The 13,816-nt window shown below is 39.0% G+C and overlaps 1 protein-coding gene across 2 annotated transcripts in view; it reads left to right on the top strand.

The window, feature by feature from the left end:
- The window catches only part of LIN54 (lin-54 DREAM MuvB core complex component), a 72,043-nt gene that overhangs the window by 34,516 nt on the left and 23,711 nt on the right, over nucleotides 1–13,816 (top strand). The window contains exons 5-7 of one of the 2 annotated variants that reach the window (XM_036764359.1): nucleotides 2,235–2,460; nucleotides 11,724–11,800; nucleotides 12,111–12,308. In XM_036764359.1, coding sequence (XP_036620254.1) covers nucleotides 2,235–2,460; nucleotides 11,724–11,800; nucleotides 12,111–12,308 — 501 coding nt within the window. The remainder of the gene's footprint in view (nucleotides 1–2,234; nucleotides 2,461–11,723; nucleotides 11,801–12,110; nucleotides 12,309–13,816) is intronic. The other variant, XM_036764360.1, reaches the window with a different exon arrangement.

Here is a 13,816-nt window from a genome sequence, read left to right as displayed (position 1 = left end):
ATGATGAATGCAACATCTTTTTCTGATATTACTTTTAGATGTTGTTGGTCTTCATAAAATTGATCAACTTTGGCCTCTTTGGTATTAGTGGTTGGAGAATAGACTTGTGTTACTGTGGTATTGAATGGTTTGCTTTGGACTCAAACATATCATTCTGTCGTTTTTGAGATTACACCCCTGTACTGCTTTTCTCATCCTTTTATTGACTATGAGGGCTACTCCATTTCCCCTAAGGGATTTTTGCCCACAGTAGTCTATGTGATAATCACCTGAATTAAATTCACTAATTCCCTCTCAACAATACAGTGATCCAAGACAATCCCAAAAGGCTCCTGGAAAATGCTGTCCACAGCCAGAGAAAGAACTCTGCAGTCTGGATGCAAACCAAAGCATACAATTTTCACTTTGTTTTGTTTTTTGCTTTTTCTTTCTTGTGGTTTTTCCCTTTTGTTCCGATTCTCCTTTCATAACATGACTAATGTGAAAATATATTTAACATGATTGTACTTGTATAACCTATATCAGATTGCTTGCTGTCTTGGGGAGGGGTAGGAAAAGGAGGGAGGGAGAAAAATTTGGAATGCAAAATCTTTATAAAAATGAAACTATCTTTACATGTAATTGGAAAAAATAAAATACTATTAAGTGGAAAAAAATAAAAGAAATAGAAATAAGAAAAAGGGAATAAGAAAAAATTCAACCAGTGCTGTCCATTTAAGTTCACTGACACCCAAGATGTTGATATTTAATCTTTCCATCTTCTGCTTGGCCACATCCAGCTTACCTTGGTGCATAGATCTCACGTTCTGGGTTTTTGCACAATATTGATCTTTTTTATCACTGGATGCATATGCAGCTTTGCTCCCTTTCAGTTCTAGCCTAGCCACTTCATTCTTTCTGGAGCTACTTAGAGTTGTCCTCTGTTCCCCAACAGTCATCCAGTTAGATGATGCAGTATACATAATAGTCATTCATTTTTTTAATTTACTTTTTTTCTCAATTAACAAGCATTTATTTTTTCTTCCCACCTCTCCCCTTTGAAAAAGAGAAGAAAAAAAAAAAACAAAATCCTTGTGAGAAATATACATAGTTAAGCAGAACATTTCCCACATTTAATGTGTAAAACTGTATATCTCATTCTGCATCTTGAGTCTTTCTTTTAGGAGGTGGATAAAACATGCTTCATCATTGGTCTTCTGGAATTATGGGTGGTTGATCAGAGGTTTTAAAGCTTTCAAGACTGTTTGTCTTTATAATATTGTTATTATCATATAAACAATCAGTGCCTATCTGCTGTACCTTTATCATTTATCATTTTCCTTTTTTGTTAGCTTTACCATTCTGAGGACTGTGAGGTACAACCTCAAAGTTGTTTTGATTTGCATTTCTCTATTAGTGATTTAGAGCATTTTTTTTCATATTGACTAATGATAGCTTGAACTTTTTCTCATGAAAATTTCCTGTTCTTATTCTTTGACCATTTTTATCAATTGGGGAATGTCTCTTATTCTTGTAAATTTGAATCCATCCCATATACATATATATCTTGGAAATAACCTTGGAAATTTGCTGCAAAGATTCTTTTTTCCGGTTACTTACTTCTCTTTTTATCCTAACTACATTCAACTCATATCCTCTTCTTTTAACCTATTTTTTTCAGTGAATGAAAATCTACCTTCTCGCTGACCTTTCTCCCCATCCCTTTATCCCTACTGAAAAGCAAAGAATACTAAAATTTTTATAACAAATAATTCATAGTCAAGCAAAAAAATTCCTTCCTTGGCCATGTCCATTCCTCTCTCTGTCAGGATGTGTGGGTAGCATGTTTTCATCATGAGTCCTCTGGAGTCTTGTTTCATCATTGTGTTGATCAGAGCTTCATGATCCCTCTTTTTATGTTGTGCCTGACTCCTGTGTTTGTATTTCAAAGTTTCCACATACATCTGGACTTTTCATGAGAAATGCTTGGGAATCATTAAAGGTCTATAACCACCCCACCCCCCATGTAGCATTATGCTCAGTTTTGCTGGTTGAGTTATTGATCCTTTGCTTCTGGAATATCGCATTCCCAGCTCTCTTCCTTTTCTCTCCCTTTCTTTTTGAACAGATTGTTCATAAAAATTTACAATGTTGTACAACATGCTTTTACTTGACAGGTACAGATTGTAATAAAGGCTAACAGTGCAAATGTTAGGCCTCTGATTAATGATAAACTATGTTGTGTTATTAAATAGGCAGTGAAGTCAGCTTTGCAGACCATCACTGTTGGAGGAGTGAGTACATCTCAGTTTAAGACTATTATTCCTCTGGCAACTGCTCCTAATGTTCAGCAGATTCAAGTGCCTGGAAGCAAGTTTCACTATGTCCGACTCGTTACAGCTACAACAACAGCTACCACCAGTAGTTCAGCCCAGCCGTCCAGTCAGAACCCCAGTGCAAACACTCAGCCTCTTCAGCAAGGTGAGTCATTCTATTGTCATAGGGATGGGCTTCATGTTTTTAAAGTCATTTGTTCTTTTTCTGGCTAACACCATGGTAAAATGTCATCACTTCAATGCAGCACTGAATCTGTTGATACTATAGATAGCAGGAAAATAGGACAGATTTTAACTGCTACTCAGTTGTTAAAACTTGGATGGGAATTGGACCAATAGATAGTTAATACTTATTACTGTGCATTTAGTCTCTGTCGCCATTACCAGAAGGGACTGCTGTCTGTTTTGATTTTTGGTCACTTGGATTTGGATGGATCTAGCTTCTCGTTATATTGTTTCATATATACCATTAAGCCCCTTGAAAGTCTGAATTTTAGATCATCTTCAGCATTTAGTTTTTAATCTATCATCTCATAAAAGGCAATTAAATGATTAGGTTTATCTTTTTTTTTTTTCCAGGTACCAAACCTGGCAAATATGTACTTATTTCATCATGGAATTTGTATGTCTAATTCTTCCCTTTCTCTCGGGTTGATGAAGAAAGGGATTTTGTAATATTACTCCATTAGTATAAATAGCTTTCAGCTTAGGGCATAATTTCCCCCTTAAGAGCTGGCTGTGGCTGTCATCATTGACAGTTCCTTCAGAGCCTCTGAAGGCCTGTTAAAAGCAGTTGAACATATGTGAACTATCCTTAAGTAAATATCGTTTGCCGGAAGTAAGTGGAAATTAAATTTAGTTTGTACATTTACAGTTGCTTTTTGTCAAGTCATAGTTTTAGAACTATCTTATAATAAATGCAGCTCATCAGAAATTGTGATTCCATTAGTGTGCATAGCTCTTCACCACCAGCACAGATTACAGCCCTCTTTAGCTTAAGGTGTAAGGCAAGTCCTGAGGACTGACTTGTCCAGCATCTAACACTTTAAGCATCAGAGAAGTAGGATTAGAATTCAGGTTTTTCTGGCTCCCTTTATTCCTTGCTGTCTCTATGAAGAAAATTTTATTTTTGTCCTGACTTGTAATTTCATCCTTATGGGAGAAATCCTGATGTGCAAAATCCTACTGGTGCAAATTGTCAGCTTGTCTATAATTGATTATCTTAGGTAGTTGCTAGGGCACTGAGAAGTTAGAGGTCACATGGCTAACTAACACAAGACTCCACGGCCAGCCCATTATGAATTGTACCTCATTATCACGCAAGAGAAATCATCTAAAAAACAGTTTTCACTTTCCTTCTCAAAATTAAGTTCTTGAGGAAGAGAAGGAATATAAAAGTATGAGGAAAAATAGTACATGAAGGAAGGAAGCAAGTATTTTATTTTTATTTTTTGAGTTTAAATAGTATTTTTATTTTTTCCAATTACATGTAAAGAAAATTTTCAACATTAATTTTTTTAAAAAATTTTGAGTTCCAAATTTTCTCCCTCCTTCCTCTCCCCTCCCCAAGGTAAGCAGTTTTGTATAGGTTATATATGTGCAATCATGTAAAACATCTTTCTATATTAGATGTGAAACAAGCCAGGCACTGTGATAAGCGCTCTCAAAATATTATCTTATTTGATCTGTACAACAACCTTGGGAGATGGATACTATTATTATCCCCATTTTACAATTTAGGGAACAGACAGGCAGTGATTAAGGAACTTCAGACAGCTGATAAGGATCAGAGGCTGAATTTGAACTGAGGTTTCTCTTATTCCAGGACCAGTGCTCTATCCATTGTGCTACCTAGTTGCCTTACATGAGTATGACTTCTTGGCAAGTTTTTATATCAGCTGTTCCTCAATCCTTGAAGCCTATTCTGAGACTTTATATAGGCCTATATAGCATATATCCATCCATCCACTGCCCCAAACCAGTGTTAGGAACGTCACAGCACTATCAAAAGCCAAGTAGTCAAGACATGATGCAGATTTAAATATTGGCTGTCCTTCCTTCCTTCCTGAAATTGATGGTGGAATATGTGCTGTGCTTTTAAAGTCAAGAAGGCCACTTATAGTGAGACTTAATGTGGGCCCTAGAAAACAGAATTTTAAATTTACATTGCGAGTTTTGAGTAGATTGACTTTGATAGTTCTCATTCATAAAGTTCTATGGAAAGAGAATGCTGTATCATTCTTTCTTCTACTTTAACAGTCAACAAGCATTTATTAAGTACCTAGATGTGCCAGGCACTCTGCTAAGTGCTAACCCTTTTTCTCCTGTCTTACCACCCTCTTCTTGCATTCAGCCTACTCCTGCTTCTTCAGTCCCAGACATCTAGTTTCACTGCCTCAAAAGCAAATTGCGTGCCCTCAGTGCCTCTTCCCAAGGCTTCATACTTATTCTTAACAGCCCTGTCCCTCTTGGGCCTACTTCTGCCTAATTCCCAGGCTTCCTCTTCCCTGCATCCACTGCCATCCCTCTTGGGGAATTCAGTATTAGTGTTGATGGTTCTTCTGACAGCCCCACCTCCCAATTCCTCAGTCTCTCTGACTCCATGACCTCTTTCTTCAGCTGACTTCGCTATTCAGTGACCTGTTCTAATAATAGATTTCACCATCTCTTATATTGTACCACCTCCGAGTTTAGAACCATGTTGAAATTCTACCCTCATATACTCATCTTGCCATCTTCCGCCTCTCTTACGCACATTAAACCTATTCTTCTCCCTTATCATGACTTATAGTTCTTGACTCATCCCACTTCTCCCAGTTTGTATTCTTCTCTTTGGCTCTACTTGGCTTCATAATCAGCATTTAATCCATTTTAATGTTTCATGGATAAATCTCCACATACAATCTCTGTCCCTGCTCCAAAGTTGCTAAAAATCTGTCCAAAAAATTGATAGTCTCCAGACCTAGTGCAGATTATCCTTCTACCTCTGGGAAGGCTGAGGCTGTCTGCTTTCCTCCATTCCTCAGGACTTCTCCATATCCTCTTTCTTCCCTCTGGTCCTGCTCATATGCTTCCATACCGAGTTAACTCCTCCACATTAGAATTGCATTCCCTCCCTGCCTCCCAACCCTGTGTCATCCCCTCCTTTTCTCCTCCTTTCCTTCAGTCACTGAAAAAAAGATAGGCATTCTTTTTGACCAAGTTAATCCCTCCTAGCTTCTTCAGGAGTTTGCCCCTATGATCAGTCCTTCCCTCCTCTCCCCTTTTTTTTGAAACTTTCAAATCACTTATATTTTCAATTGAAACTACCAGTATGTATTTTACAACACTGACCCATCCTCAGCTTGAAATTCCTCTTATTTTTTTGTCATGATTCCTAAGCTTTTTAGATTTTTTTTATTTTTACTTTTGTGAAGTTACTAGGTGTGAAGGATGTACTTTGATTTACTTTCAGAATTTTGTAACTTTGAAATTAATACCTAATTTGGTTTTATTAGGGAGTTAACCACTCCTTGCTCCTGGGTACTTTCTCTTGTTTTGATCCCTGGACCACTTTCTCTGGTTCCTTTCCTGGCTTTTTGATGGTTCTTTTTCAGTCTCCCTTTCTGGATCATGTTCTTTCAGCCACCACATGCATGAAGAAGAGGAGCTCTGTCCTGAATGCTCTTCTTTATTTATATTCTCTCCCTTGGTGATATTAGTTCCCGTGATTATTTATGATCTTTGTGCAGTCAGCTCCCACATCCTTCTCCTTCCCTCTGGTCACGCAGTATTTTCACACTGATATTAGTTCTTCCACATGCATCCTTGATCCCATTCTGACCTGAGAGGTCCTGACGTAAACTCTTTCCTGAGCTCTGGTTCTGTGTAGGCCATGTAAGCACCTCAAACTTAACATGTCCAAAGTGGAATTGATTGCATTTTCCTCAAAACCCTGTACCCTTCTCCGGACTCTGCCATTTATATTAGTGGCACCACTTTTTTTCTACTAATGTAGCCTTGGAGTGCCCTCTAACTGTTTTTGCTCTCTTAACTCTGACAACAGGTCATGTGGATTCTGCTTGGAAAACATCTTTCCCCTTTTTCTGCTTACCTGGCTTCCTCCCTTCCTATTTCATGCCTTTATTACGTTTTGCTTCATTGACCACAATAGGCTTTTTTTTTTTAATTTAATTTATTTAATATATTTAGTTTTCAGCATTGATTTTCACAAGAGTTTGAATTACAAATTTTCTCCCCACTTCTACCCTCCCCCCCACTCCAAGATGGCATATATTCTGGTTGCCTTGTTCCCCAGTCAGCCCTCCCCTCTATCACCCCCCTCCCCTCTCATCCCCTTTTCCCTTCCTTTCTTGTAGGGCAAGATAAATTTCTACGCCCCATTGCCAGTGTATCTTATTTTTTAGTTGCATGCAAAAACTTTTTTTTTTTATTTTTGAACATCTGTTTTTAAAACTTTGAGTTCCAAATTCTCTCCCCTCTTCCCTTCCCACCCACCCTCCCTAAGAAGTCAAGCAATTCAACATAGGCCACATGCGTATCATTATGTATAACCCTTCAACAATACTCATGTTGTGAAAGACTAACTATATTTTGCTCCTTCCTAACATATCCCCCTTTATCCAATTTTCTCCCTTGACCCTGTCCCTTTTCGAAAGTGTTTGTTTTTGATTACCTCTTCCCCCATCTGCCCTCCCTTCTATCATCCCCCCTTTTTTATCTTCTTCCTCCTTCTTTCCTGTGGGGTAAGATACCCACTTGAGTGTGTATGGTATTCCCCCCTCAGGTCAAATCTGATGAGAGCAAGATTCACTCATTCTCCCTCACCTGCCTTTTCTTCTCTTGCTATAGAACTGCTTTTTCTTGCCACTTTTATTGGAGATAATTTACCCCATTCTATCTCTCCCTTTCTCCCTCTCTCAATATATTCCTCTCTCATCCCTTAATTTGATTTTATTTCTTTTAGATATCATCCCTTCATCTTCAACTCACCCTGTGCTCTCTCTCTCTCTCTTTCTCTCTATCTCTCTCTATACATACACACACACACACACACACACACACACACACACATACGTATATATACATACATACATATATATACATAAAGATATATATGTGTATATATATGCATATTCCCTTTAGCTACTCTAATACTGAGGTCTCATGAATCATACACATCATCTCTCCAAGTAGGAATGTAAACAAAACAGTTCAACTTTAGTAAGTCCCTTGCGGTTTCTTTTTCTTGTTCTTTTTCTTGATTACCTTTTCATGCTTCTCTTGATTCTTGTGTTTGAAAGTCAAATTTTCTATTCAGCTCTGGTCTTTTCACTGAGAAAGCTTGAAAGTCCTCTGTTTTATTGAAAGTCCATATTTTGCCTTGGAGCATGATACTCAGTTTTGCTGGGTAGGTGATTCTAGGTTTTAATCCCAGCTCCATTGACCTCCGGAATGTTATATTCCAAGCTCTTCGACCTCTTAATGTAGAAGCTGCCAGATCTTGGGTTATTCTGATTGTGTTTCCACAATACTCAAATTGTTTCTTTCTGGCTGCTTGCAGTATTTTCTCCTTGATCTGGGGGCTCTGGAATTTGGCGACAATATTCCTAGGAGATTTCTTTTTGGGATCTATTTGAGGAGGCGATCAGTGGATTCTTTCAATTTCTATTTTCCCCTGTGGCTCTAGAATATCAGGGCAGTTCTCCTTGATAATTTCTTGAAAGATGATATCTAGGCTCTTTTTTTGATCATGGCTTTCAGGTAGTCCAATAATTTTTAAATTCTCTCTCCTGGATCTATTTTCCAGGTCAGTGGTTTTTCCAATGAGATATTTCACATTGTCTTCTACTTTTTCATTCCTTTGGTTCTGTTTTATAATATCTTGATTTCTCATAAAGTCACTAGCTTCCACTTGTTCCAATCTAATTTTTAAGGTAGTATTTTCTTCAGTGGTCTTTTGGAACTCCTTTTCCATTTGGGTAATTCTGCCTTTCAAGGCATTCTTCTCCTCATTGGCTTTTTGGAGCTCTTTTGCCATTTGAGTTAGTCTATTTTTTAAGGTGTTGTTTTCTTCAGTATATTTTTCAGTAATTTTTTGGGGTCTCCTTTAACAAGTCATTGACTTGTTTTTCATGGTTTTCTCTCATCCTTCTCCTTTCTCTTCCCAATTTTTCCTCTACTTCTCTAACTTGCTTTTCCGAATCCTTTTTGAGCTCTTCCATGGCCTGAGACCAGTTCATGTTTTTCTTGGAGGCTTTTGTTGTAGGCTCTTTGACTTTGTTGACTTCTTCAGGCTGTATGTTTTGGTCTTCTTTGTCACCAAAGAAAGATTCCAAAGTCTGAGACTGAGTCTGGGTGCGTTTTCACTGCCTGGCCATGTTCCCAGCCAACTTACTTGCCCCTTGAGTTTTTCAGTGGGGTACGACTGCTTGTAGAATAAAGAGTACTATGTTCCAAGCTTGGGGGGATGCGCTGTTGATTTCAGAGCTATTACAGCCAGCTCTGCCACACCAGCACTCCTCCTTCCCCAAGAACCCCCAACCTGGACTAGGCTTAGATATTCAGCAGGCTCTGCACTCCTGCTCTGATCTGCCACTTAATTCCTCCCACCAGGTGGGCCTGGGGCTGGAAGCAATTGCAGCTGTAGTTCTGTAGCTGCCCCACCTCTGCTACCCCTGGGGTGGTGGCTCAACCACGAACTCTGTCATCCTGTCACCAGCAGCTTTTCCCACTAACCTTCTCTGTTGTCTTTGGTGTTTGTGGGTTGAGAAGTCTGGTAACTGCTGCAGCTGACTGATTCAGGGCACTAGGGCCTGTTCCACCCGGTTCCTGGTCTGGTTGGTCTGCACCACCCACGCTGGGCTCTACTCTGCTCCCAGCTCCGTGCAGGATAGACATTACCCAGAGACCATCCAGGCTGTCCTGGGCCGGAGCCCTGCTTCCCTCTGCTATTTTGTGGGTTCTGCACTTCTAGAATTGGTTCAGAGCCATTTTTTATAGGTTTTTGGAGGGACTTGGCAGGGAGCTCACGCTAGTCCCTGCTTTCCAGCCACCATCTTGGCTCCCAGTGATTGTGGTATTTTTTATTTCCACAATAGGCTTCTAATTGGGCAGCCTTGTCTCCAGTCATTTCCTTCTCCAATACATTTCCTACACAATTTCCCAAATAATATTAATAGAACAGAAGCTAACCCTATCCCCTACTCAGAAATCTCCAATAGCTCCCTCTGCTACATCTAGGATAAAGTGTGTAATCTTCAGGTTGGTATTTAAAGCTCTCTTATTTCATAAGACTGTACTTCCTGTACCCATTACTCTGTTTAAATTGGTCTATTGGCTGTTCCTTGTACATGACATTCCATGTCACCCACCTCTCTGCCTTTGCACAAGTGGTCTCCTATGTCTGGAAAACACTCTCATAAAATTTACAGCTTCTTTTAAAATGCAGCTCAGCAGAACCACAAGGACACTGTACGTGGTAACAGATACACTGTACAACAATCAGCTATGAATGACTTAGCTGTTCTCAGTAATACGATGATCCAAGACAATTCCAAAGGATTCGTGCTGAAAATATTGCCCACCTCCAGAGAAAGAATTGGTGGTCTGATACAGTTTTTTTCACTTTCCATATTTTTCGGTGGTTTTTTTTCTTTAGGTCTGTGTCTTTCACAACATGACTGATATGGTAATTTGTTTTCCAGGATTTAACATGTATAACCTATATCAAATTACCTTCTGTAGGAGGGGAAAGGTGAGTGGAGAGAGAAAATGGAATTCAAAATTTTTGAAAAATGGATGTTAAAAATTGCCTTTACATGTAATTGAGGGAAAATAAAATATAATTAAAAATGTTTTTAAAGTGTAGCTCAGGGTACTACTTTTTAATGGATCTTATTTTTAATTCTCCTTCATTATTTGCAACCTCCTTTTTGAAAACCTTTAGAGCTGGTTGGATAACTGGACTAAAAAAATTAGTAATTAATAGTTCAGTAACATTGTGACAGAAGGTACCCTAAGAGTCTCTGCTTGGTTCTGTGTTATTTCACTTTGGATAAAAGTATAGATGGTGTGCTCATCAAATTTGTAGGTGATACTAACCTGGGAGGAATGGCAACACATTGGATGATAAAGTAGCCCAAAAGATTTTGACAAACTTAAGTCCGGGGCAGAATCTAGTAAGATGAAATTAAATATGGATAAATATAAAATCTTACACTTATGTAAAACAATTTACAAGTACAAATGGGGTAGATATGACAGACAATTTGTCTGAAAAAGATCTAGGGGTTTTCTGTTTAAAATGAAAAACTAGCATTCTATGTAATGGAGAAATACTAATGCTTTCACAGTGATACATGCATAAAATAAGGATATCACCTTTCCTTGCTGATTTTGAAATAATTCTAAAAATGATAGCAATGGCAAGCATTTGAAAATGACATTTAAGACACAGAGATAGTTAAAGAGGAAGCAAAATTATACCTCTTTGTTTTTGACATTGTGGCTTACTTCGAACATCTTAGGGAACCAGCAAAAAAAAAAAAATACCAGCATCCATAAAATGCCAGGTTACAAAATACCTGTAAAAATCAACAAGGGAGTAATGGAAAGATGTCCCATTCAAAATGATTACAAAATACATAAAATATTTGGGACTCAGTCCACCAAAGCATGTTCAGTATCTATAGATAAAGTTTCAAAATGCTTCTTCAAGAAATAAAGACTATCTTGAGTAATAATGAAAATAAGGGGGAATAGCAAGGACTCCAAGCAGCAGATTATGTTATAAAGGAATAAACATGAAAACTCTTTAGTACTGGTTAAAAAAACAGGAAAGTAAGTCAGTGAAAAAATAATGAGAGGAACAATCAGAAATAATTGATATTTTTGATAGCCACTAATCATTGATAAACACCAACACATAAGTTACTTAGGAATTCATGTGACAAGAATTGTTGGGGAAACCAGAAAGCAATCTGGTAGCAATAGATTTAGACCATTATATTATACCATATACCACAATAAACTAAAAACAGATAGGTAAGCTGAATATTAAAGCTCATGCAACTAAATAAATAAAAGAGAGCCAGATAAGGTATCTTTCATAACTGTGGTTACTTCTTAATCAAATAAGAATTAGGTAATTTTGTTACATGGATTGCTGACTTAAAACGGGATGGGACAAAAAAGAGTTCTCAGATCTCTTATTAGGTTGTCAAAGTTAATAGAATATTCCTATGTGATCTTTAAGAATGTTATCTTCAAATAATGGATTTAACTATTTGAGCAGAAGTATCAGCTCATTTAGGAAAAATCCTTTTTTGTGCCATTCATAACTCATGTAAGGAGTTTGGCAGCATTTTCTAGAGAAAGAAGTAACTCCTTTTTGTATTTTCTTTTCAGCAGCAAAGCCGGTAGTGGTCAATGCAGCCCCTGTTCGGATGTCAGTTCCAATTGTTCCAGCACAAACTGTCAAACAAGTGTGTATTATGTGATTTTTTTGTCTCACCTAAAATGTTGCTACAGTGTTAGACCTGCATCTCTAATTGCTAGTTTAAGAATGAGTAGCTTTGGCACGTAATACCTTCTGACCTTGAGCAAATTATTTAACCTGTGTGCCTCAGTTTCCTCATATGAAGAATGAGGTTGTTGGGACAGTTGACCTCAGAGTTTACTTCTAGCTTTCTATCTGTGACTCTGTGATCAATAATTGCCCCCTAACTTCTTATTGACTTGAAGAGTACTTTTAAAAAATTCATTAGACGTAATATACTTTTTTCTTCTTTTCAGGTTGTTCCCAAACCAATCAGTACAAGCTCACAGATAGTTACAACTAGCCAGCCCCAACAACGGCTGATTATGCCAGCAACACCACTGCCACAGATTCAGCCAAACCTCACTAACCTTCCCCCAGGGACTGTTCTCGCACCAGCCCCTGGGACGGGTAACGTGGGATATGCCGTCCTTCCAGCCCAGTACGTCACTCAGGTATGTGGAAGAGATTTAGCCGTTTTGATCCTTGGATGGATCCATGATCGTAGCAGGGAGGGTGTTCTCTCCAGTACTACAAATTGAAACTCACCCCTGTCCTTTTCTCCTGCACGATTCTTGCCTGTTTCAGCCCGTGAATGTTGGGATACTCCATGTGCTCGGGGTCTTTTATACATGTCTTGACATGACATGAACACCAGTGGAACATGTGTACCGCCCACCAGTCATCCCTGCCTCTCGCTACACGACTGACCTGATCTTCCTTTCCCTCACCCATCTTTTGCATTCAGCACATTCCCTCCACACACAGCTACCACTGGCATTCAGGCCCTCCCCGTTACTTCGCAGCTAGGTTGCAGCAGCAGCATCTACCTCGTCCACATTTCTCTTTATTCACTTTATATTTATGCTGGCCCTAATGCTCTTCCCCAAATTAGAACTTAAGCTCATTGCTGGTAGGAAATATTTCAGTCTTTGTATTTACATCTCTAGCACCTAGTATCTTTTTTTTCTTTTGTTTGTTTTTTTTTGAGGGGGGGAAGGCAGGGCAGTTGGGGTTAAGTGACTTGCCCAAGGTCACACAGCTAGTAAGTGTGTCAAGTGTCTGAGGCCAGATTTGAACTCAGGTCCTCCTGACTCCTAGGCTGGTGCTGTACTCACTGCACCACCTAGCTGCCTCTAGCACCTAGTATTGATGTTGGAACATTGCAGGTGCTCAATAAATTCTTATTGGTTGATTTTCCTTTTTTTTTTTTAACTCTTGTTCAACATGGTGCCTAGTTTTGAAGATGAGGTGGAGAGGGAGGTGCTTAATAAGTAAATGATCCATTAACTGAAACCCTGTGAAGGCTTTAACTTTCTGGTCTTTTAGAGAGTGTGCAGTCTCCAAGTCTTTGGAAACCACCATCAAACATGTCTTACCTACTTTAATTGTAAACTTACACATAAAAACAGCAGAGGGTAGTAGATAGAGGGCTAGCCTCCTAAATGTTGTGACCAGGGTTGAAGTCCTGCCTGGGGACCCTAGGCAGGTTACACACCAATCCATGTCCTCCTCCCCTCCGTTCTGCTCGGTGGGGCTTTGTGAGGAACAATAAAATCAACCAAACTTTCAGTTTCATTGGCACAGGGAACTCCTGGATAAAGAAATTCCCCCCAACAAATGCTGATAGGCATCTTCTCTATAATGTACTTTGAGAGAGTTGCCAAGGACACTGAGTGCTTAGATGTCTTGCCCAGGGCCACACAGCCAGGAGAGAGCATACAAGTGGGTCTCGAGCCCAGGCTTTCCTGCTTTAAGGGCCAGCTCTATGTCTGCTATGCCAAATTGCCTCCCTTTTAATTATACAGGAATTATAATTACTATAAATATAATTAACTCAAAAGTTACGACTAGGACATCCAAGAAGGTTCAATAGACAGAGGCAGAGGAAGAGGCGTTCAGCAGCGCTGACCTTCATGGAAGCATAACATGATACTTAGACCGTTGCGCTGGGAGTCAGGTG

The sequence above is a fragment of the Trichosurus vulpecula genome, chromosome 6 (genome assembly GCF_011100635.1).
Source record: "Trichosurus vulpecula isolate mTriVul1 chromosome 6, mTriVul1.pri, whole genome shotgun sequence".
NCBI lineage: Eukaryota > Metazoa > Chordata > Mammalia > Diprotodontia > Phalangeridae > Trichosurus > Trichosurus vulpecula.
This window is presented reverse-complemented; position numbering and strand designations above follow the sequence as displayed.